Source organism: Heloderma suspectum, chromosome 2 (genome assembly GCF_057233095.1).
Source record: "Heloderma suspectum isolate Gila_16-S chromosome 2, 16-S_ref, whole genome shotgun sequence".
Classification (NCBI taxonomy): Eukaryota; Metazoa; Chordata; class Lepidosauria; order Squamata; family Helodermatidae; genus Heloderma; species Heloderma suspectum.
This window is the reverse complement of record NC_139459.1, coordinates 190,716,616-190,741,053: the sequence shown is the minus strand read 5'-3', so window position 1 is coordinate 190,741,053 and position 24,438 is coordinate 190,716,616. Positions and strand designations below refer to the sequence as shown.

The 24,438-nt window shown below is 44.9% G+C and overlaps 1 protein-coding gene across 1 annotated transcript; it reads left to right on the top strand.

Annotated features, from left to right (window-relative positions):
* Positions 1-2,443: 2,443 nt before the first annotated feature.
* On the top strand, positions 2,444-24,153 carry LOC146353636 (keratin, type II cytoskeletal 5-like). Its single transcript, XM_084832309.1, has 9 exons — positions 2,444-3,007; positions 7,062-7,276; positions 8,623-8,683; positions 13,009-13,104; positions 14,868-15,032; positions 17,636-17,761; positions 20,970-21,190; positions 22,337-22,371; positions 23,531-24,153. The coding sequence occupies exons 1-9, from the start codon at positions 2,519-2,521 to the stop codon at positions 23,725-23,727; spliced, it is 1,605 nt and encodes a 534-aa protein (XP_084688435.1). The 5' UTR covers positions 2,444-2,518; the 3' UTR covers positions 23,728-24,153.
* Positions 24,154-24,438: the final 285 nt, after the last annotated feature.

Genomic DNA, 24,438 nt, shown 5'->3' with positions numbered 1-24,438 from the left:
GACAAGGCACCTCATAGGGGCATGGGGCTGGCATGTTATCTGGCACCCAGGTATCTCATTCAAATGTGTACCATTGTATAGGCCCAATGGTGTCCGCTTGTCCAAGGCTGGCAATGACTTGTGGCTTGGAGAGGTCTGGGCCGACATCGCAAATTGGTTGCAGTTGCAATACGTTTGGCAGTGAGTTGAGTGGTCCCTGTCCTTGTCTCTTGTGGTGTTGTAGAGGTAAGTGGGATTGGGGCCCTGGTCCCCATGGTGGGGACCCCCGTAAGGGATCTTGTGGATATGGCTTTGAGGCCCAGCACAAGTGCTGGCAGACCTGTGACACCTCCAGAGTGCAGGAAGGGTTCACATGATCAGTTTATGCCATGATGGATCCAAGATTCCTGCCTCCCCCATCTATGTTATCTAGTGCACAGGCTGGGTTAGTGGTATTGGCTAGCAGTCATGCTGCCCAATGACTGGATCTATGCCCCTGCCAAATCTATTTTAGCTGTAACCAATAAAATCATAGCCAATTTTTGACCGACTGTATGTCATGTGTTGCCTCTCCTGTTTGCGCTGTCCCGCTTCTCTTGACCCTGCGCTGCCAGCACAATATACAACACAATGAAAATACTGCTCTGGAATTATTGTGTTGCAGTGTGGACAGAGGCATGTGGACTAAAAGGAGTGTGTTAGGGCCTTTGCAAGAGGAGGATGGGTAGAAAACTAGATCTAGTTCACTCTGCCTATAGTGGCCCTGTCCTCTGCCCCACTAGCCCCAGTGGGCACCAGCCGCCATTGAGAGATGCATTCCAAATAACATTACAACAACATTAAAAATCCCAAACAATTTCTTAATTAGGGTTGGGCAAACGAATGATGTTTGAGATTGCTAGGACTCTTCAAACATCAGCTTGCTACTCATCTCATGCCCAGACCCATTCGGCTTTTGTGATCACTGCTCGCTTTGGGCGAATGGGAAACTTGTGCAAATTGAGCAGTGTTGTGGAAATGTCCCCAAATTTGTGCTGATTTCCTCAATAGGCTAAAGCAGGGCTGATTCAGTCTACTGAAGAAGTTTGCACAAATTAGGAAATTTGCACAAATCGACCTGGGGATCTGGAGTAAGACAAATGTGAGCATGTGTTCCACAATTTGCAAATAATTTTGGCAGACACATGCTCACGGTCACGCTCATGTTTGAAGCGTCGACTGGGGCATGCTTGCATGTCTTACAAACAAAAATGAAATTCTCATACATTCCTGTTCTTAATACAATACTACATATCTAACTTTACTTTAGAATAATGCATAACATAAAGAATGGATAACATTCTAATCATGCTTTGCTTAGCATTCCCAAAAATCCCCAAAAGGTTTCCACTCTTCCTTAACTTAAAAAAAAAATAAAAATCCAGCTAATTTCCTTTTCTGGTGTTCAATCAATATGTGTGCATGATGAATTCATGTTGGGTAGAGGATCTGGGTAGAAGTTGCCCCATCTGCATATTTGTCCATGTGGGGGCCTGGCCTCTACAAACACAGTAAGGAATGTCTGTAGGATGGGGCCAGGGGAGAGTTCCATCCTATGTGTTCATTGTCCATGAACCCTCAGAAAAGGGTTTGTTTTTGGCAGTGGAGGCTGGTGGCTCCAATTTCCGTGGGGCTGTATATCCATTCTGGGTTTCAGTCAGAACCAGCCAGAACTCTAAAGGAGCTATAAAGTCCCAAACCCTATCCCCCAAATAGGTTCAGCACCTTGGATAGCTCCTTTAGAGTTCCAGCTGGTTCTGACAAATACCCAGAATAGACTCACAGACCCACCGAGATTGGAGCCACCAGCTCTCAGTGGTTTTGAGTGATGGGGCTATTTTAGAAACATCATGTTTGGTAGCTGGTTAGACCTGTCTCCTCCTGACACAAGTAAATTTAAAAATAATTAGCTTAGAAATCTACATTTCTTTTTATCTCCAGGGAAGGCAGGGTAATATACATCATGAACTGTCAACCACTCCCAGAAATTCCAAGACAGGCCTCCGTAGATGTACTTGATTGAAGAAAATATTAGAAATAAACTAAAAGAAAAAAAAAAAAGAATTCAAAGCTTTCCAAAACATGTATAGCTGACAATTTAATACCTATGTCAGTCATGATTGACAAGTATGATGAAACATGAGTTTCAAGATGCAGATACTAGTCTGCTAATTATATAAGGGTACATTCTTGGAGCTAAAATGTTTGTGTAAGGTAGGTACTAGTGTATGAGCATTGGTTAATCCCCATGACAGTCTTTTTGTTTCTTTTTTTTGCATTTCATCCAGACTCCCTAGGTGTGAACACATTATTTAGTGGGTCCCCAAAAAGGGTGGGCTGGAGCCAGCCTAACCAACCCCATGAATAGTTTGCATGTCTTTCATTTCACTTGTCCAACCAAGCCTAGGTCCTGAAACTCATATAAAGGACGATTTCTCAGAGAGGATGTTGGACTGCTGTTCATCTCTCTCTCTCTCTCTCTCTGAGCTGCCATCCTCACATGACAATGAGTCGACAGCTGAATGTAAAAGCTTTGGGTGGAGGGAGGGGGTTTAGCGCTGGCTCTGCCATTGTTTTCGGAGGGGTCAGGAACAATGTGTCTTCTCTGAGCCGAAGGAGCATGGGAGGGGCAAGCGGAAGCTGTGGCTTTTACAGCAGAAGCCTCTACAATCTCGGGGGGACTAAAAGCATTTCCCAGAGCGTGGTTCCAGGAGGCACCCGGAGTGGTGGAGGGGGATTTGGTGGCAGTGCTGGGCTTTGTGTTGGTGGATTTGCTGGGGGTGGCTGGGGCAATGGCAACTTTGTCAATGGAAGAAACGGCCCAGCCTTTCCTTCCTGTCCGCCAGGTGGCATCCAGGAAGTGATTGTTAACCAGACCCTCCTGGCGCCCCTTAACCTGGAAATTGATCCTGAGATCCAGAAAGTGCGCAAAGAAGAAAGGGAGCAGATCAAGAACCTCAATGACAAATTTGCTTCCTTCATTGACAAGGTGGGATTTCCAGCTACTATTACTGCTTTTTTCTATTACTGCATTGCAAAGATCCAACCATTTAGTTTGTCTGAGATGAACTATTTAGCCATACTCCATACTCCAAACTGCATTCTGCATTCCTATTTTGTATGTTAAATGACGCATAATATGAAATTACACCAATTATCTGGTGTGTGTTCCCACTCCCCCGCCAGTGCACAAAGTGCTTTCCCATTCTTATCTTCTTAGTCATCATCAGTGGACACAACCATGATTAACAGAGCAATCCTCTGGCCCCTAGACAGTATCTGGGGCACCATAGGATGCTGCAGATCTCGTCCTCCATGTCCATAGACAGAGCTACAAGCATAGAGGAAGAGATCGAATTGTGGATCTTCCCCCCATCCCAGCCACTGTGGAAAGCTTCTCTTACAAGGTTGCAACTGTGACCTCATAAGAGAAGTCAGAGAGGGAGAAAAAGGGGCATGCTGGTGGGCAGTGAGGAGAGGGGAGAGGAGAGGATAGGCCGGTATACACACTATTCTATGGCCTCTCCAGGTTCCTCCCCGCCCACCAAAAGGTAAGTCAGCTAAATGGGCTCAGAGGCCCATCTCCTTTTAGTATTTTAAATGGAGTATGGCGGCTCTTGCCTGCATAGCATAGGATAGGTGGAGGACTCCAAACCCAGAGCCCTCTGTCTATTGAGAGAGCAACCCATAGGATTGTGGTCTCAATAGGCATCCACTTTGGTCAGTTATTGTATGAATCTGGGAATGTCAAACAACTGGTTCAGATTTCTTGGATTGTCTTTTCATTTTGGCAGGTTGAAATAGATAAGAATTAACATTTCGTTGAACCATTCAATTGACCTTTAATTCAGAGTGTAGAATGAGAACAGATGGATGGAAAGGATTGTTCCATTTCAGGTTAGACTGGGAATCTTCTCAGGAAGTTTAGTGATGTTAAGGGAATATGACCTTCTCCAAGGAGTCTTTAAATTTTGTAAGAATTTCCTGATGAACCTTCTAGCAAGGCATTCTGGGCAAATTCTCCATATCCTCTTGAAAGAGAACAGCATGTGCCAATATGATGGCATTAATAATTTAATAGGGATAAATGCCAAGTTCTGCACCTAGGAAAAAGAAACCAAATGCACAGTTACAAGATGGAGGATACGTGGCTCAACAACACTACAAGCGAGAAGGACCTTGGAATTGTTGTAGATCACAAGCTGAGTATGAGCCAACAATGTGATGTGGCTGCAAAAAAGGCAAATGCTCTTTTGGGCTGCATTAATAGAAGCACATCTTCTAAATCCCGGGAAGTACTAGTTCCCCTCTTCTCAGCACTGGTTAGGCCTCATCTGGAGTACTGTGTCCAGTTCTGGGTACCACATTTTAAGAAGGATGCAGACAAACTGGAGAGGGTTCGGAGGAGGGCAACAAAGATGATCAGGGGACTGGAAACAAAGCCCTATGAAAAGAGACTGAAAGAACTGGGCATGTTTAGCCTCGAGAAGAGAAGACTGAGGGGCGATATGATAGTGCTCTTCAAGTACTTGAAAGGTTGTCACAGAGAGGAAGGCCAGGATCTCTTCTCGCTCATTCCAGAGTGCAGGACATGGAATAATGGGCTCAAGTTACAGGAAGCCAGATTCCGGCTGAACATCAGGAAAAACGTCCTGACTGTTACAGCAACACGACAATGGAACCAATTCCCTAGGGAGGTGGTGGGCTCTCCCACACTGGAGGCGTTCAAGACGAGGCTGGACAGCCATCTGTCAGGGATGCTCTGACTTGGATTCCTGCAATGAGCAGGGGGTTGGACTCAATGGCCCTGTAGGCCCCTTCCAACCTTACTATTCGATGATTCTATGATTATGCAACTGTGCAGAAGTTGCTTTTCAAAGAATATTCATGACCTGCTGGGTGTTTGTTTGGATACTTGATGGACCATCCCCAGTAGGACCTGAGTCAATTCACAGAGAGCATCAACTCATTGGACCATAGATGTGGAAACCAAAAATACTGTGTGTATCTACATTTCCTGCTGTGTGACATTCAGGAACTTTCACTTTCTCATCTTTGATGAAAGTGTTTGAAACAGAAATAGTTCAATACCGTTTCGTAACCAAATGACAACTCCATAATATAATATAAACCATAACGTAACCCATAACATTCGAGCCATTTTAGCCTCTAGTACTTGGCATTACTATGTATTCCCATTTTAGCAAAACTTTTTGGGATCCCAACTTGCTCTCATCATTTGTTGGATTGGTTTCAGGTGCAAGTCCAAGAAGATGAAGAAACAGAGTATAGAGTTGCTTCTAATGTCCAGGAAGGATATCTGAGCCAGATTCTGTACTGCAAGATTTGTAAATTTGCATCTATCTTTTCCTCTATAAGCAAGGGAAAATTCACCTGCCCATTTTAGGATGCCAGTATATAGGTTACTGGTAATATAGTAAAGCAATGAGGACAGATCTTCAATGCAGATTCAGTGCCCCCCCGCCGAAGACTCACATGACTTACCCCACAGTTAAAAGGAAAAGAGATCCATTAATAGATTTAGGGTGCAATCCTATAAATGTTTAGACAGAAAAAAATCCTACAATTCCCAGGATCCCTCAGCCAGCCGCTGGCTGAGGGATCCTGGGAGGTGTAGGACATTTTTCTGTCTAAACATGCATAGGATTGTGCCCTTAATTGATTTTTCTTCCTTTCTTTTCAGGTTTGATAGGATTTTGGGGGGATGAAATGATCACATTGAGAACTAGAGTTTTGAAACTAAACTGGATCTGTTGGATTTCAGTAATATTTCATTTCATAATAAACACTCTGGCAAGGCTTACTGTGATACTGTTTCCTCCATGTTAGAGATGAAATAAATTTAGGGAGAAAAAACTCAAGCAAATTCTCCAAATTTGAGTCCCCCCTCTTCACATTTGAAGGTATAATCTTGGTCCAGCAAGCAAGATCCATCTGCAGAAGTAGACATTTGTGCATGCAGCCAGTGGGTGGATGTGCACATCTAGATGCTCATGCACACTGCAGGGCTCACCAAGTAACATTGAACTGGCTGAATGCATCTTTTGATGCAAAGGGGGGCACACATTTCCATCCAAGGCCACCAGCTTTTTGTGCAACTACAGTTGTATCAGGACCAGAATATTTAGAAAATATGGTGCATATATAGGATTTTGTGAGTTAAAATGAAAGACAGTGTTAAGCACTGAAGAAATGTTGCAGTATGGGGGCACTCCTGTTCCAGCCAGCTTGCCATGCCATTTTCCAGGATACTCCATCCACACCCCCGTTTTCTGTTGCCCCCAAATTCTATTAGCATTCCATAGCCTCTGAGTTTAAAAAGCATTTTTGTTGTACTTCTACAGACTTTGCAGTTTCCCCAAACCTGCTGCCTTTGTCTTGTGCACAGATGGAGCTGTTTTGGAGTGCTCAGGGCTTGGAGAATGAGTTCGCTATTGTTATATAGGAGGTGTGTGTGTATGTGTCTGTCTGTGTCCTACATAGGATGGACACACACACATATATGGTTCTCATGATCGCGCAGGTGGCCAATTCAAGCCCCCCACCACAGCTTCTCGTGTCATCTGAACCTGGTGAGGGGATCTTGTTGGGGTGGTTAACAAGCCACCCCATAACCCTATAACAATCCATTGGTTCTGTGTGGTTTGTTAACCACTCCAACAAGCGATCCTTGTCACGTTTGGATGACATGAGGAGCCGAGCCCAGTGAACCTAAATACATAAAGCAGGCCGGCATGCTCAGGCCACCATGCCTTATTAACCACCCTCATGTCATGCAAACCAGCTCATAGTGTCAAAATCAATTCCAAATTTCAACAATTCAGGCTTTTTTAAAAAAAGTAATGCATATGGAATTTTATTTCATCAGCTCAGCTCTCCATGCTACGTTTGGAATGGCCTTGAGGTGGAATGTGGCTACCCTTGACTATATTTGTATTGATTTTGAGCTGTTGGAGTTGCTCCCCAGTGCTCTGGCGGATGCTTGCAAAGAAACTCAGCCATCTAATCTTTTTCATGCTCAGGTTCGATTCCTAGAGCAGCAGAATAAAGTCCTAGAGACCAAATGGAACCTTCTGCAGCAGCAGCCCATTTCCCACATGAAGAACAATGCTGAACCTCTCTTTGAGGCCTATGTCAACAACCTGAGGAAGCACCTAGACTCCCTGAAGGGTGAAAGAGGGAGGCTGGGCGCAGAACTGAAGAACATGCAGGATCTAGTGGAAGATTTCAAGCACAGGTAATAGAAGGGCAATGCTTAGTTCTTCCTAGGGATGTATGAGAATTTTATTCCTGTTAAAAAAAGGATGGAAACACCCTGCTTGCAACCCTGAATGTGACTGCAGTTTTTGAGAAAAGCTCGCACATTCTTGAGCTTGTGACCAGGTTTGCAGATGGTGTCTTTTTTTGAAAAATACACTCTTTAAATGGGCATTTTCCAAAAAGGACACATGTTCATGCTTTAATCAAAAGGGGCGGAGGGCGATGTGCATATGGGTGCATGCCTGGAAAAATGCGTTTTTTTCCTGTTCAAAAAAAGATGAACAGGGGCTCACATTTGGGAGGGAGAATGAGGTGAAATGAGCATTGAGGTGGAAAATGGAGAATGTCAACAAGCACAGACATAATTTGTTTGCCCATCCCACGTTCTTCCCATCTGGAGCATCATTTCATATTTCAGTGGGGGAATGAGAAGCAGTGCCATCAGGGCAGGACTTTGGGGCAGAAGTGCAGGACCCCCTCAGCAGAATGAGCAGGGCCCCACAAATGCAGCATGGTTGGCTTACCCACAATTTGACATGACTTAAGTAATGCACAATACCATCCAGGGGAGGCTGGTGGCTCTGATTCCAGTTGGGCTGTAAATTTATTTATTTATTTTAATTTATTTAATTTATTTTATTTCTATGCCACCCAATAGCTGGAGCTCTCTGGGTTCAGTCAGAACCAGTCAGAACTCTAAAGGGGCTATCCAAAGTGCTGAATTGTATCCCCAAAAAGGGTTTGGCACCTTGGATATCTCCTTTAGAGTTCTGGCTTGTTCTGACTGAAACCCAGAATGGATTTACAGCCCCACTGAAATTGGAGCCACTAGCCTCCACTGATAACGTCTAAAGAGGGGTCCCTAGAAGGGCACTAAGTCCAGAGTCTCAAATTACCTAACTGTACCATTGGGAATGAGGCATGAGTTTCAGCAAGGTTTAAAGGCTCACTCTTGGATAACTTCAAGATGAAATTGGACAAAATCAATGTTCTGGCCCCAATGGGGGATTTCCTCCAAAAGCGGATACCAGCTTCAGAAACTATATTTTCCTCAGTATTGTGGCAGGAGCCAAACTGCACATGACATTAAATGCAAAGATGCCTTTAAAGTCATTTGTTATTTGGCCCTTAGTGCAGCATAATCACACTGCCTGCTGATAGTGGTGGTACCTGAAGTAATGTCAGTCTTGTCAGGTTGCCGGGGGACAGAAAAGGAGTTGTCACTCCTAAGGAATCCCAGACCCAAGCTGTTTTGGTCTTTACGTGGATGGAACATCATCTGGCATCCAACATAATCTCTGTCCTCCTTTTTAATCCCCAAAGGTATGAGGAAGAAATTAACAAGCGCACGTCTTCTGAGAATGAATTTGTATTGCTAAAAAAGGCAAGTGTCGAAATACACTCCAAATTACAAAGGTAGTTCTAAATGGATCTAAGTGGAGGAGTGTGTGTGTGTGTGTGTGTGTTTGTCAATCTGTGTGGAATATGCAAGTATAGAAGCAATTAGGTACCTTTCTCCAGGGCCAGCTCCAGGTTTGAAGAGCCCCTAGCAAAGTGCCACCTGGTGAACTCCTTCGGACACTGATGCACAGGGATGTTGCGGGACTCCAAGAGGCATTATGCCTCTAATATTGTGCAGATTAAGCTTTCCTGGCCCCAAACTGTGCATATTTAAATATGCACATTTTTGTTGTTGTTGTTCAGTCATTAAGTTGTGTCCGACTCTTCGTGACCCCATGGACCATAGCACGCCAGGCCTTCCTGTCCTGCGCTCTCTCCTGGAGCATGCTTAAGTTCATATTCATTGCATCGGTGATGCTATCTAGCCATCTCATCCTCTGCCGTCCCCTTCTCCTTTTGCCTTCAATCTTTCCCAGCATCAGGGTCTTTTCCAGTGACTTTTCTCTTCACATTAGGAGGCCAAAATATTTGAGCTTCAGTTTCAGTATCTGTCCTTCCAATGAGCACTCAGGGTTGATTTCCTTTAGGATAGACTGATTTGACCTCCTTGCAGTCCAGGGGACTCGTAAGAGTCTTCTCCAGCACCACAGTTTGAAAGCATCAATTCTTCGGCGCTCAGCCTTCCCTATAGTTGTCCAGCTCTCACAGCCATACATTACTACTGAGAAAACCATAGCTTTGATTATACGGACCTTTGTCGGCAAGGTGATGTCTCTGCTTCTTACTATGCTGTCTAGGTTTGCCATAGCTTTCCTCCCAAGGAGCAAGCGTCTTTAAATTTCATGGCTACAGTCCCCATCTGTGGTGATCTTGGAGCCCAAGAAAATAAAATCTGTCACTGCTTCCATTTCTTCCCCTTCTATATGCCAGGAAGTGATGAGGCCAGATGCCATGATCTTCGTTTTTTTAATGTTGAGTTTCAAACCAGCTTTTGCACTCTCCTCTTTCACCCTCAACAAGAGGCTCTTTAGATCTTCTTCGCTTTCTGCCATTAGGGTGGTATCATCTGCATATCTGAGGTTGTTGATAATTCTCCCATCAGGCTTAATTCTGACCTGTGATTCATCCAACTCAGCGTTTCTCATGATGTACTCTGCATGTAAGTTAAATAAGCAGGGCGACAATATGCAGCCTTGTCATACTCCTTTCCCAATTTTGAACCAATCGGTTGTTCCATGTCTGGTTCTTACTGTTGCTTCTTGACCCTCATACAGGTTTCTCAGGAGACAGGTAAGGTGGTCTGGTACTCCCATCTCTTTCAGAATTTGCCACAGTTTGTTGTGATCCACACAATCAAAGGCTTTAGAGTAGTCAATGAAGCAGAAATAGATGTTTTTCTGGAATTCTCTTGCTTTCTCCATGATCCAGCGAATGTTGGCGATTTTTGAACTCCAGTTCCTCTGCCTCTTCGAAACCCAGCTTGTACTTCCGGTAGTTCTTGGTTCACATACTGCTGAAGCCTAGCTTGTAGGATTTTGAGCATCACCTTGCCGGCATGTGAAATGAGCGCAATTGTATGGTAGTTTGAACACTCTTTGGCATTGCCCTTCTTTGGAATTGGAATGTCAACTGACCTTTTCCAGTCTTGTGGCCAATGTTGAGTGTTCCAAATTTGTTGGCATATTGAGTGCAGCACTTTAACAGCATTATCTTTTAGGATTTTAAATAGCTCAGCTGGAATACTGTCATCTCCACCAGCTTTGTTGTTAGTAATGCTTCCTAAGGCCCACTTGACTTCACTCTCGAGGATGTCTGGCTCAAGTTCAGTGAGTGCACTATCATGGCTATCAGGGAGATTCAGATCTTTCCTGTATAGTTCTTCTGTGTATTCTTGCCACCTCTTCTTCTGTTAGGTCCCTGCCTTCTTTGTCCTTTATCATGCCCATCTTTGCACAAAACAGTCCCTTGATATCTCTGATTTTCTTGAAGAGATCTCTAGTCTTTCCCATTCTATTGTTTTCCTTGATTTCTTTGCATTGTTCATTTAAGAAGGCCTTCTTGTCTCTCCTTGCTGTTCTCTGGAACTCTGCATTCAGTTGGATATATCTTCCCCTTTCTCCCTTGCTTTTCGCTTCCCTTCTTCCCCAGCTACTTGTAAAGCCTCATCATGCAGCCACTTGACTTTCTTGCATTTCTTTTTCTTTGGGATGGATTTCGTTGCTGCCTCCTGAACAATGTTACTGACCTCCGTCCATACTTCCTCAGGCACTCTGTCTATCAGGTCTAATCCCTTAAATCGATTCCTCACCTTCACTGTATATTCATAAGGGATATGATTTAGGTCATACCTGAATGGCTTAGTGGTTTTCCCTACATTCTTCCATTTAAGCTAGAATTTTGCAAGAAGAAGCTTATGATCTGAGCCACAGTCAGCTCCAGGTCTTGTTTTGACTGACTGTATGGAGCTTCTCCATCTTCGGCTGCAAAGTACATAATCAATCTGATTTCGATATTGACCATCTGGTGATGTCCATGTGTAGAGTCGCCTCTTGTGCTGCTGGAAAAGAGTGTTTGCTATGATCAGCGTGTTCTCTTGGCAAAACTCTTATTAGCCTTTGTCCTGCTTCATTTTGTACAGCAAAGCCATGCTTGCCTGTTATCCCGGTGATTTCTTGACTTCCTGCTTTGGCATTCCAATCCCCTATGATGAAAAGGACATCCTTTTTTGGTGTTAGTTCTAGAAGGTGTTGTACGTCTTCATAGAACTGATCCACCTCAGCTTCTTCGGCCTCAGTGGTTGGGGAATAGACTTGAATTACTGTGATGTTGAATGGTTTGCCTTGGATTCGTACTGAGATCATTCTATCGTTTTTGAGATTGTACCCCAGTACTGTTTTTCCCACCCTTTTACTGATTATGAGTGCTACTCTATTTCTTCTAAGGGATTCTTGCCCACAGTAGTAGATATAATGGTCACCTGAATTAAATTTGCCCATGCTTGCCCATTTCAGTTCGCTGATTCCCAAGATGTCGATGTTCAATCTTGCCATCTCATGTTTGACCACCTCCAGCTTACCTTGATTCATTGATCTGACATTCCAGGTTCCTAAACAATATTGTTCTTTACAGCATCGGACTTTTTTTTCACCACCAGACACATGCACAGCTGAGTGTCCTTTCGGCTTTGGCCCAGCCGCTTCACTCTTTCTGGCGCTACTTGGAAATTCCCTCTGCTCTTCCCCAGTAGTATATTGGACACCTTCCGACCTGAGGGGCTCGTCTTCCGGTGTCATATCTTTTAGCCTTGTGATACATTCCATGGGGTTTTCTTGGCAAGAATACTGGAGTGGGTTGCTTGCCATTTGCTTCTCCAGTGGACCACATTTTGTCAGAACTCTCCACCATGACCTGTCCGTCTTGGGTAGACCTGCACGGCATAGCTTATGGCTTCACTGAGTTACGCAAGCCCCTTCGCCACAAGGCACATTTTTAACCCCCCCTTTTAATGCAGAAAAAAGGTGACAAAATGGCAGGCGCTCCCCGGACGAGGTTGCGGTGAGTCTGGGAGGGCATGAGAGGGCATGAGTGAGGACAGGGGCTTGGCAGGCGCAGTCCTGGGGTTGTGGGTGGGTGGGCAATGGACTCCCAGACCCAGTTGGGTACTCGGGACATCCCTATTCCTCCTACATATTTCAGGAGGTCCATGCCATATTCAGCTGGACCCCAGCTAAATGGACCCACACACAGAATCAGAAAACATGGTGACTGAGGGTGTTATAGTCACTAAGCGCGTAATCATCAGGCATTGGAACTTGTTGGAATTGTAATTCCCCACAGAATGAATGATGAGAAATGCTAGTGCATACAGCCTCAATGCATATATGAGGCAAGGCAACCTGGAAAAAATGGAAAGAGTGTGGGGTGGGATCTTAGAGCTATACATGATCTAGATACCACTTGGACCATGCCAGAGGAAGTCAGTCATGTATATTTTCACCTATAAATCAGGAGTGAAGTGTATGATTTTGTTTGTTTTTGTTTTCTCTTCCTCCTTTTTTTAAAAGCATGTCTGTGTGCATGCACATGCATGCATGCGCGTGTGCACACACATATATATACACACACACATATACATGTGTGTATGTCAAAGAGGGATGGGAAGGGATATGTAAATGGGAGGCATTGGGGAGGGAACAGAGGTTCTTTGTACATGTATAAAATCAACCATCTTTCAATAAAACACGAATAACCAAAAAAGAACCCTTTATGAACAGTCTCCATTGCAATGATTTCTTTTGTTTCTGACAGGACGTGGATGCTTCCTATATGAACAAGGTGGAGCTGGAGGCCAGGGTAGCTTCTCTGACTGAGCATCTCAGCTTCTTGAGATGCCTCTATGAGGCGGTAAGAGTGCTTCCCAGTCTCCTAACACTTCTCCTGAAGTGCTTTGCTTACTTCTCAAGAACTGTCTCAATATTTTAAACCAGGGGTGGTGAACCGGTGGCCCTCCAGATGTTGGTCTATGCCAACTTCCATTGGCCTCAGCCAGCATAGGCAAAGGTCAGGGATGATGGGAGTTTTGGTCCAATGTCTGGAGGGCTGCCGTTTCACCATCCCCTGTTCTAAACTTCCCACAGCCGTTCAAAGACAAAGCAAAACATAATTCTAGATATGGGAATGTTTCACTTCTAAGATTTCACTTGTAAAACTCCAAGATAAATTTGCCTACCATCCAGTAGCATATACTGAATCAGTACTTATTTCTACTAGAATAGCCCATCTAACAGTACCTGCCCAGCAGGTAGCATAACTCGTTTTTAATTTCGGAACCAGATCTAATAACTAGCACTAGTAAATATGCAGATCTGTCATAGATATACCCCCCCAATTTTCAATACATGATTTTTGACACTGATTAATAGTGTGCGTGTGCATGTGGGTGGGCCATTCACAAGATCTGAAGCCTCTCGTGGCAATTGCTGACTACTCTGTTATGGTTTTTCAACAAACATGAATGGTTTGGATCCAGCTTCTTTTGAGCCAGCAAGAACATGCCCTGAGTGGAGTTCAGGTCAGAATACTCCCACCAGTGGAAAACAGGGGAGGCAATCTTTGCTGATTTCTCCTCCCTCTGCAGCCCCCAGTGACACCTCTTCCACTCTTGGTTCACCCAAATGTCTGGGGCAGAATTTTTTGTGGGGAGGGATAGGGGACTGCCAGGGTAGGTGGGAGTCAACAAAGGTTGCCTCCTCCCTTGTTCTGCCAGTGGAAATGCTGCATGGAAGGAAGATTCTGGATCCAACCAAGACAGTATTTGCAAATATTTCAAGTTCAGCAAAATTTTCCTTTTCACCACTCAGATTTTGAAGGCAAACCTCTGGGATATTGGATATCTACCTCAAAGCTAGTTCATCTGCATTGATTTACACACAACTGTCAAATATGTAGCGTATAATATCTACAAAATACTCTCTGATGTGTAAATACCAGTACATGTAAACCAGCTATCAAATACTTTCAGATAATAATTGCCAAATGCTGAAATCAAATATTAGGTGCTGATATCCAATAACCAGGGAATATTACAAGCATTCAGAACGATGCCAGGAGAATAGAGGACATCAGAATTAGCACAGGAAAATTTGGGAAATGAGGGACTTGATCTTTGTGAATTCCAAAACAAAATGACCTGATCTACATTTCCGGGAGTAATGTTGAGATCAGAACTTCTTTATCCACTGGCTTTTGCACTTCCTGAAAGTGACACACTTTTCAGCTCAAACAATGCATATTGAAATAAGTTCAGAAATGTGTATTTTGAAAGAAAATACCTTTAGAAATGTATATTTTTGATTTAAAATATATTTAGCAACTCACACTTGGAAAGAAAATGCATTCTAAATGATGTATTTACATAAATGCATTTTTTTTAAACCCCAATTTATGCAGGGATGGGATGGAACAGACTGAGAAGGGAACACCTGCAAAAGTGGTGGGGTCTGGAAATAAATTGTTTCCCATATCCCTACCCTTATTTCATAGCTGGCAGGAGGATTATGGGACTTGTAGTCCGACTCATCTGGAGGGCATCAGGCTGGGGAAAGCTGCCTTAGTTAGATTCCAGAAAACAAAGGATATTTATTGATTAACCTTTTTGTGATGTACAGGAGCTGGCACAGATACATGGTCAGATAAGTGATACCAGCATCATCCTCTCAATGGACAACAACCGGGACCTGGACTTGGATGTTATCATTGCTGAAGTCAAAGCACAGTATGAAGATATGGCAAGCAGGAGCCGAGCTGAAGCTGATGCCATGTACCAAAGCAAGGTGTGTTGTCCTGGTTTGGATCTACCTGAACCGTACCTTGAGCGGTTCAGGTAGGTCCGTACCTTTTCCAAAATGAAATGTCACTTGAATTCCTTTGAAATTTGACAAATTCAGAAAAGGGGCATGAATGAGAATTCCCCCCCCCCTTAAAAAATAAAATAAAGTCATCCCACTAATAAAATAGCTCTGTATTTGTCAAAGTACATTCCTCCTTATCAAGAAAAACAGCTCAAAACAATATAGAAGTTTGCCTCTTGGGGACATTTGGTGGGTTTGAGTGCAGAAAATTTAAAATGGAAATAGTTTGAAATTGAGATCTTTGGGTTTTCTGATATCTTTATGAACATAGGAAGTTTCTTTATATCAGGTCAGTCTATTTGTCCATCTAATCGGTATCATCCAAGCTGAGTGGGAGCCATGGGAGGCTGGTGGCTCTGATTTTGGTGGGGCTGTAAATCTGTTCTGGGTTTCAGTTGGAACCAGCCAGAACTCTAAGGGCGCTATCCAAGGTGCTGAACATATTTTGGGGGTAGGGCTCAGCAACTTGGATAGCTCCTTTGGAGTTCTGGCTGGTTCTGACTGAAACCCAGAATGGATTCATAACCCACCCAAATTGGAGCCACCAGCCTCCACTGGTGGCGGCAGCTCTCTGAGGTGTTAGGTAGAAAGAGGTCTTTCTCTTCACCTGCTACCTGGTTCTTTTAACTGGAGATGTAAAGTCATATTAATAATCCTGTGACTTTCAGTTCAAAATGAAATAATTGTAGGATATATGCAGAGTATATGAGAGCCCGAACTCCCAAACTGCATCATCAACAACGAGGGGTCTGTAACCAGCTCTTATTAAACATTCCCAAACAATACATTTCTGCTTTATTAGCCACCTCTTACGATCAAAAGAAGCACGTTTCACTGTTTTCACAAACATCCTGTTTTAAAAGACTAGGACACCCGTGTTCATTATTCCAAAGATTTCAAGGCTTTGTGACTGACAGTTCTGGGGACTGCTGAGGCAACCCTTACCCTGCATTTGTTTGCATGTATTTCACTCCTGTACATCTCCTCTGTGTCAGCCCCACAGGTCAGCCCCGTTTCCTTTGATATCCCTACACCTGTGTAAAAACATTCCCAGATTTAGATGGAGTGTGAATGTCGCTAAGTGAGATTTATACTCTTGGTAAGGCTCAGATGTTGAGAATGATGAGGACGAGGACAGGGAGGAGTAGGTCAAGGCCTCCACACCTCGAAGTGATTCATTGGCTGACCCTGTTAATGCCTCAATGCTCCCTCCATCTCCCTCATTTACATCCATTCACAACTTGAAGGCCAGGTAGCCTCAAGGGGCTGGATTTGGGCTCCACGGCTGCCAGCTCCATGCCCCTCTTTGGTCTCTAGGCTGGCAGGTGGCAGCTCCTCTTGGGGGTACATGGACATGGGAAGCAGCTTTATATTGACCCAGACTTAGGGTGGCCACTCACACAGTGCCTAGAAAAGAGGAAATACATCATTAAAAAAGAGGGACCAAGGACACACACATTTGTATAACATCTGCATACACTAATCTATAGGTATAGATGCAAATTTAGAAATATTGTGATAATTTAAATAGAAAGAAAATATGTCTCACAATAGTGGGGAAGACTGCGACCAAGAGACCTGTGTACCTGCTCAGTCTGCTATCCAAGCAGTCATGGACAACTTCAGGGCTCCTGCTCTCCCTTCTTATGGTTTTTACCTTTAAATTGGACTTGGACTGGACAGCCCTTCAAATAGGGGGCACTTTTTAGTAGAGGACTGTCCTCTGTAAAGAAGGACACATGGCTAACCCAGTCAGGTCCTATGACTATCTAGCCCAGTACCATCTCTTCCAAGGGTCCCCAATGTTTCTGGGTCAGTGGGCACCTTTAGCATTTTGAAAAAGTGCTTTGGATTCTCTCACAAAATGGCTGCCATTGGCTTTGCCTATTCCAAAAATGGCTGCCATGGTGGTCATGGCTGGTCACAAAATACTCATTTCCCAGAAAGCAAACTGGTGACCCTAAAAGGAAAGTAACTTTCCCAAGCTTTGAAGTACAACGCAGTAGTGGGGTCTGAGCTTCAAAACACAAAACCACTCTTTTGAGCCCAAATACAGATAGTACTTTGCTTTGCAGCAGGCCAGCCTCCTAGTTAAAAAAAAAGGTTTTAATTTTTTTTAAAATCTTAAGAAATAAAATACAAATCAGGAGGAACAGGGAACCTGGTGAGGGCCAAGAGAGGTGTTTGTGGGTCATTGGAGACCCCAGATCCACTCCACCTGTTAGCAGTCCTCCAATAGTTCAGGCAGAGATCCTTCCCAGTGTTACTTCCTGAGAGTCATTTTTAACCTGGAGATTTCAGGGAATGAACTTCCTGCATGCAAAGCATGCGCTCTGCTGCTAAGCTATGGACCGACCAACACATTTGGTTTAGGAGCCAGCGGTACTTCCCTCCACATGACTCTTTCACCTTTAGCCATCAGGCAGCCAGGCGGCTCCCTTCAGGTAGCTGGATTTGGCCATGGATTTGGCCTAAGGGCTAGCCATTGCAGATCCCTGTTTTAATGTGTTAGCACATAAAATCAGTTTCAGGAACTTCAGCTCACTGCTGGGAAGCATGACGATGCCTTGAAAAACTCCAAGGTGGAGATTTCTGAACTGAATCGACTGATCCCTAGACTGAGGGCAGAAGCTGAGAATGTGAAGAAACAGGTAAGGTGTACTCTGCTTTAGTGGAGATTCACAGCAAGAGTTCTTTGTTCACATCCAGTGATCAGTCTACTGCTTTGTTAGTATGGGGAGCCAACATTGCAAAAGTTTGGGAACTGAGTTTTAATTGAGCAATTGTGGGGTTAATGAATTAAAGAAAGAGGATGTTGTGTCTTATTGTCCTTTTCAGCAGTAATGATTTGTGGGAAATTGCCTCAATCCAGCACTGCTTAATTTGAGCAGTGTTGAAATTCTTGGATTCAGTGCGTTGGATCCAGACTTGAATGCCACTGATTTTAATGGGTCCTGTCTATGTATGACTAAGTGCAGTTCCAGCCAATCCAATATATGACACTGCTTTCTGGCAGAAGTCAGTTTGATTTAGCATAATCTCATGAGCATGATTCTGAGCTAGGCTCCTGGCCAAACTGAGAGAAACAATCACCCAGAGACAGTGTTTATGTTTGATTGCTCAGATATACCCTGGATCCTTTTAGAAAGTATTTGTTCCCAGTCACAGGCATGTTTTAACGTGTTTTGCTCTTTCGCAACAAAATAGTGGTCCCTTATTTATCTGTCTGACATACATGTGTGGCATTAAATGCTTCAATTATGGCTGCTACAAAACTTGATGATATTTCAAAAGCTAAATATGAATGTCCAAATTGTAAACATTTGTTCAGTTTTGCTTTCAAAAGTTTGCTTTAAAAATATTGATGAAGCCTATATCAATAGCATTGAATATTGGCATGACAAATTCAGTGTAGTGGATAGAGCTTTTCTCCCTCACCTTGAAATTGCTAAATCCAACAGCATTCATAATTGGGATTGTTGAAAGATACTGAATTGTCAAATATACATTTGTAGTTTTGCAAGCAAATTCAGCTTCCTAGACTTTTCCTGAGAGTACCCCTAAAATTTGTTTTAGCTCTTGAACTGAGAAGCCCTGTGTTCAAATCCTCACTCAGCCATGAAGCTCACTGGGTAACCTTGAGCCTGTCCTGTCAATAGGGATGTACGAAAGGTACTTACCTTTCCGCGGATTATGCTGATGCTGGGGGGGAGGCATTCCGTCCCTCCCCCCGGAATCCTGGCCGGCGGGGAGGAGCTCCATTCCTCCTCCCCGGAATCCTGGCCGGCCGGCTCCGCTCCGCAGGGATTCTGTGGAGCCGCCGGCCGGCTCCGCCAGCAGCCGGACATCCGGCTGCTGGCTAGCAGGGACGCAAATGGCAGTGGCCGTAGCCGCCGTCGTTTGCATCCCTGCAGTCAGCTGTGATAGGCTACGTAAATGTTTACATAGCCTATCACGGCTGATTAAAAAACAAAACAAAACAAACAAACGCGCGTATGCAAATGGCGGTTCCTTATTTTGGCACGTCTTAGTCTACGTAGACGCTACGCTATTTGCATTTCCCTTATTTTCGCCGTCTTAGTCTACATAAATGTTTACATAGACTAAGAAGTGCCAAAATAAGGAACACAAATGGTAGCCGTGATAGGCTACGTAAATCTTTATGTAGCCTATCACGTTTTTTTTTAAAACCTGGAAATGGTGGCGGCGGCGGCAGCTGGTCAGAAGACCGGCTGCCGCAGCCGCCGCCACCGCACCGCCGCTGGAGCCGCCGCCAGAGCTGCCACCGCCAAGAAGATCCGCCTAAGGTAAGTCCTGTCACTGGGGGGGGCGGGGCTGTTCCGCCACCGATTTCGGGGGGCCGAATGCGCTGGCATTCGGCCTCCCCGAGATCCGTGGCGGAACTTTCATACATCCCTACCTGTCAATATCTCTCAGCCTAACCACACACACATGGCTGTCATGATCATAACATGAGATAATCCCTATGTTCTCCACCATGAGGAAGAAGGGAGGGATACAGATGTGATACTTTGCAACATACTGGCTCTCAAGTAGTGCAGAATTCATTTTTTTAAAATGGCTAAATTAGTTTGCTTGGTATTTTTGATCAATGTTCACTAATTTACAGACTATTTTGATCTGTTCTTGCTTCATTAATTGTTTAATGATGCTGATTAAGCTGCTTCCACTATTAGTGTAACCAAGAGACAGCAATTTCCCCTTTCTCTTCTCCTCACCCCTGCAGTCCCTGTACCTCCCTCAAAATCTGCTCGAGGGAGTTGAGGGAACGTATGGAGCAGATTTCCAAGGGGTGCAGGGGGGTGCAAGGAGGAGGAGAACATCCCGTTACACAAGGTGACATCCATTTGCATGATGGTGAGTTCACCCATAGACTCCTGACATCCTGGTCCTATCCACATTTACTCATAAATTTCCACAGATTTCTATTGGACTTACACCCTAGGCTAGAAAGAGCTTTTCTACATGAGGCTGTTAATCACCTGTATTTCATCTTAGAAATCTGAGCAGTACACAAAGAGCCTTTCCTTTCCTGCCTTTCCACTATGTAACGTCTAGGTGGCACTGTGATATAGTGGAACAGTACAATTACACAAGTGGAAGAAGTGTTTTGTTTCACTTTCACAAATAATACAGCATTTCCCCTGCTCTTAACCCCCCCCCACCAAACAAAAAAACTTGCTGAAAGTGCTGTTTAAAAACAGAAGCAAAATTGGAAGGTCACAATGTCATCTAAAGAACCTGTAAACAATGGTGAGAAGGAAATGATAAGCACACAATAAATGCCTCGTGTAGAAAAGCTCTAAGTGTGGATATGGTTGCAGGTAGCCTGTATCAATAAATAAGTTATCTAGCCTGAACGGGCACATGTAAGCCCGATATGTACATTCTATTTTTTTTTAAAGCTTAATAACAATGAAATAATTAAGACTGTGAGCCCTAATTTATGGGACAGTAGATAATATTAATTATGAGGTAATTTCTACACAAAAAAGGGTATAAATATGTGCTGATTGTGGAATCCAGGAAGTTCATATTAGAAGCTCACCAGGCCTGTGTCAGCTGAATAGCCTACTTAGTCCTGAATAGGGAACTTGGTACTTAGAATGGGATCTCTCTTTTTTAAAGTATTAAGACTAGAAGTCTAAGGACAAGAAATGTTTAACAAATTCTATTTTTTTGTTAAGCTATTAAGATCTTTAACAAAGCCCTGTTTAACAACATAAATGTTTTATGTTATTTTATGGTGGTGTCTATCCTTGTCTATCCTTGTCACAAAGTTCTGGTCATAGAAAGTATAGTCTGTATTGATTTCCTTGTCTTTGTTTTTCACTGCAGTGTGCCCATTTTCAATCAGCCATTGCTGAGGCTGAGGAACGTGGAGAGATAGCCCTCAAGGATGCAAGGGAAAAGCTGACGGAACTGGAGAATGCTGCGCAGAAAGCTAAGGAGGAGTTGGCCCGTCTTTTGCTGGATTACAAGGAACTTTTGAATATTAAAGTAGCACTTGATATTGAGATTGCCACCTATAGGACACTGCTGGAAGGAGAGGAATGCAGGTAGGTATCACAGAAGCAGTGGTGAATGATTTGGGGCTTTCATACTCACTATTTTCTAGGGCTATGCACTGCTTCAGCCCGAGGCCCGAATCCCAAGTCAAAGCGGTCTGCTTTAGCCCACTTTGTTTATGCCCCTTTGGAGGCGAAGTGGAGGGGGCACAAAGTGGCCTGGAGCTGGTCAGAGGCACACTGAAGCACTCGGTGTGCTTTGGAGCTTCAAACCCTGGCCCAGCCCCCCCGGCCCAGCCCCCCCCCAGAGCCTCCAGGTCCTTACCGGAGCCACCTTCTCCGCTGCCACTGTGCCACCTTCTCTGCTGCCACCGCCGCCCACCGCCACCACTGTCATCGCCGCCGCTGTCTTTGCTGCCACCTGCTGCCATCTCCTGAGGCCTGGACATGTGGCGACTGGTCGTTTTGCAGGGAGTCACCATTTTTAAAATGGCAACCTCCTGGAAGTTCCAGGAAGTTGCCATTTTAAAAATGGCAACTCCCTGCAAGAAGACCAGTCGCTGCATGTCCGGGCCTCAGGAGATGGCGGGGGCAAAGAAGAAGACGATGACAGGAGCAGTGGGCAGCGGCGAAGAAGAAGATGAAGGTGGCAGCAGCAGCGCAACAGAGAAGGCGGCAGTGCGACGATGGAGACGGTGATGATGGCGGCGGCAGCAGAGGAGAAGGCAGCCCAAGTAAGGAGCTGGGGGGTTGCCTGGGGGCATTTGGGGGGGATCTGAAGAGGGGTTCGCCATCCAAACCCTGCTTCGGGTTCAGGGCCGAGGCGGGTCAGGGCCCCCCTGAATTTGCCTGAGCCGGATTGGGCCCGCCTCAGAAGCTGCGAAGCAGCTTCCGAGTCAGATTGGGGGTCCCTGCACAGTCCTACTATTTTCTCCAATATGGACACCATTCAGTCATTCATTTCCACATTCATAAATGAGTCTTACATCATATTGGATGACGCATGAAGGCTGCAATCCTATGGCCAGTACTTGTGAATAAGACCCATTCAACTCAATGGGGCTTACTTTTGAGTAGAGAGACATGGGATTATGCTGTAAGGATGCATAATGCAACAATATATGACAGCCTACTTCAGAAAGGAGGACAAGGAATTTCCAAGTGCTCACTGGTTTTCTATTTTATTTTACCCAACAGGATGTCTGGAGAATGTGGCAGTTGTGTAAACATATGTAAGTAACTGAAGGTTTTGTGCTGGTATTTTGGGTTTGCAACAATAGGATGTTTCTGAAGTATCTATGTTGAAAGGGACCCCCCTCCCAGAAAGTGCCCCTCCCCCAATGGAACCAGGCCAATGGTGCAAAATGGAGGCTTTTTTCCAGCCTGGTTGCAGCACAGAGGATAATGTGTGCGTGTGTGTGTTTGTGTGTGTGTGTGTGTGGCGGGGGGTGCTGGGGAAGGAAGGGCTGACATTCTCCTCCCCAACCTAATAACATCTCTTGAAAAATCAGCCCTGTCCTGCTGCAATTGGGCTTTTATAAAGTACCAGTGATGGAGGCATTAAAAAAGCCTGCTTGCCACAAGAAAGGAGCAACGTGTGTATGTGTGTGTGTGTGGGCAATTATGCCTCAGGCCACATGCTAGCAGTGGGATGACCCCACCCTTTTTCAACCTGGCCCTGCCCCACAGGGGGAATGTGGCCCCTGACATGCTTGCCCAGAACTAATTTGGCCCTCGGGCCAAAAAATGTTCCCCACCCCTGCTATATACTAATAGTGAACTTTAGATCACAAGAAGAGCCCTGCTGGATCAGACCAAGGACCCATCTAGTCCAGCATTGTGTTCACACAGTGGCCAACCAGATGCCCCGATGGGAAGCCCATTAGCAGGACATGAGGGCAACAGCACCGTCCCACCCATGTTCCCCAGCCACTGGGGCACATAGGCACATCGCCTCTGATATTATTCTCAAAGGGTGGGTCTTTATATCACCAAAATGGCATCATCCACACACAAGAGGGAGGTAACAGGGTTACCCCTGGGTTCTCATATGTACTCATGACCTTTAGAAAACCCCTGAAGGGGAGAAACACTCCAGTACTGCTTACTGAGCATACTCAGTGTGCATGGAATGCTGACTGAGCATTGCAGGTGTGGGGGTGGAAAACTGTGGGAGGAGAGGGAATGGAATGAAATATCTTGGGAAGGGATGCATTTGCCTGTCTGCCTCCCTGTCTGTCTATCTGTCTGGAATCCTCAACAGGATCAGTCCTCGCTGGGACATTTTGTTGCAGATTACATGCATATCACGTATCCCTACTTGGGATTCTCTCTGCAATCAATGCATCACGATCACAAGACCTATACTGGTGTGTGTGTGTTCTTTTGTAGCTGTCGTTAGTAACAGCAGCAGCACGGTAGGAGGAAGTGGACTGAGTCGTGGAGGAGGGCTCAGCATTGGAGGAGGAGGTTCAACTTCCGGGAGCAGCAGGGGGATTGTGGGATACGGCTCTGGAGGCGGCAGAGGCTCTCCTGGCCTGAAGATTATTTCAACCACCTCTACAAGCAGAAGGGCAAACATAAGATGAGCCATAAGCATAACTTCCTGAAGGACCAAATTGACCACTTACGAATTCTTGAGGCTTGTCAACACTAAACGTCTGCTGTCGAAAAAACTGTGCTTTGTGCCCAACAATTGTGTTTTTAACAGCTTTAGAGATACTCCCCCCCTTTTTTAAGCAAGAAAATTGGATTAAGTGAAATGCATCTCCAAGGCCAAAACAAAACAAAGCCCTACTATGGAGAAGGAATGATCAGATTCTGCTACAAACATTTATGGCTCCCCGCTTCCCCAGATCCTAAGAATAGTAGCATGGCAAGGTGCTAGTGAAAGATGCCTCTTTGGCATCTTTGGCACCTAGCTACTCTCCCACAGAACTATAATTCCCAGAGTTCCTTTGGAAGAGGGGATGACAGTTCAATCAATATAAGTCTGTAGTGCACTGGGTTACTGATATAGTGTGTTAGTTTCATCTTATTTCACTCTGCAGTTGTTGTGACATAAGCAGTGGCTTGTGACACAACACCTAAACAGGGCCTCCTATCAGACTTTCCCCCACCCTGGCTCAAAGAGTTTGAACTTGCAAGCCTGGGTTGATGCTAGGTGAGTCAGGTCACTATTACAACACGATCATGGGGGGAGGGTGGGTAGGGGAACCACGCTGTGGGGAGGGGTAAGGGAACCATGACACACATGCCCCACACACAACTGAGGAACCACGCAGGGCAGTGTGGTTTCC

What these genes read in the sequence shown, in the direction of transcription:
- LOC146353636 (XM_084832309.1), top strand. Translation starts at nt 2,519, where the DNA reads ATGACAATGAGTCGACAGCTGAATGTAAAAGCTTTGGGTGGAGGGAGG. An exon ending in ATGCCATGTACCAAAGCAAG is followed by an intron (nt 15,033 to 17,635) that starts GTGTGTTGTCCT and finishes ACATAAAATCAG; the next exon opens with TTTCAGGAACTTCAGCTCAC. An exon ending in CTGAGAATGTGAAGAAACAG is followed by an intron (nt 17,762 to 20,969) that starts GTAAGGTGTACT and finishes TTTTCACTGCAG; the next exon opens with TGTGCCCATTTTCAATCAGC.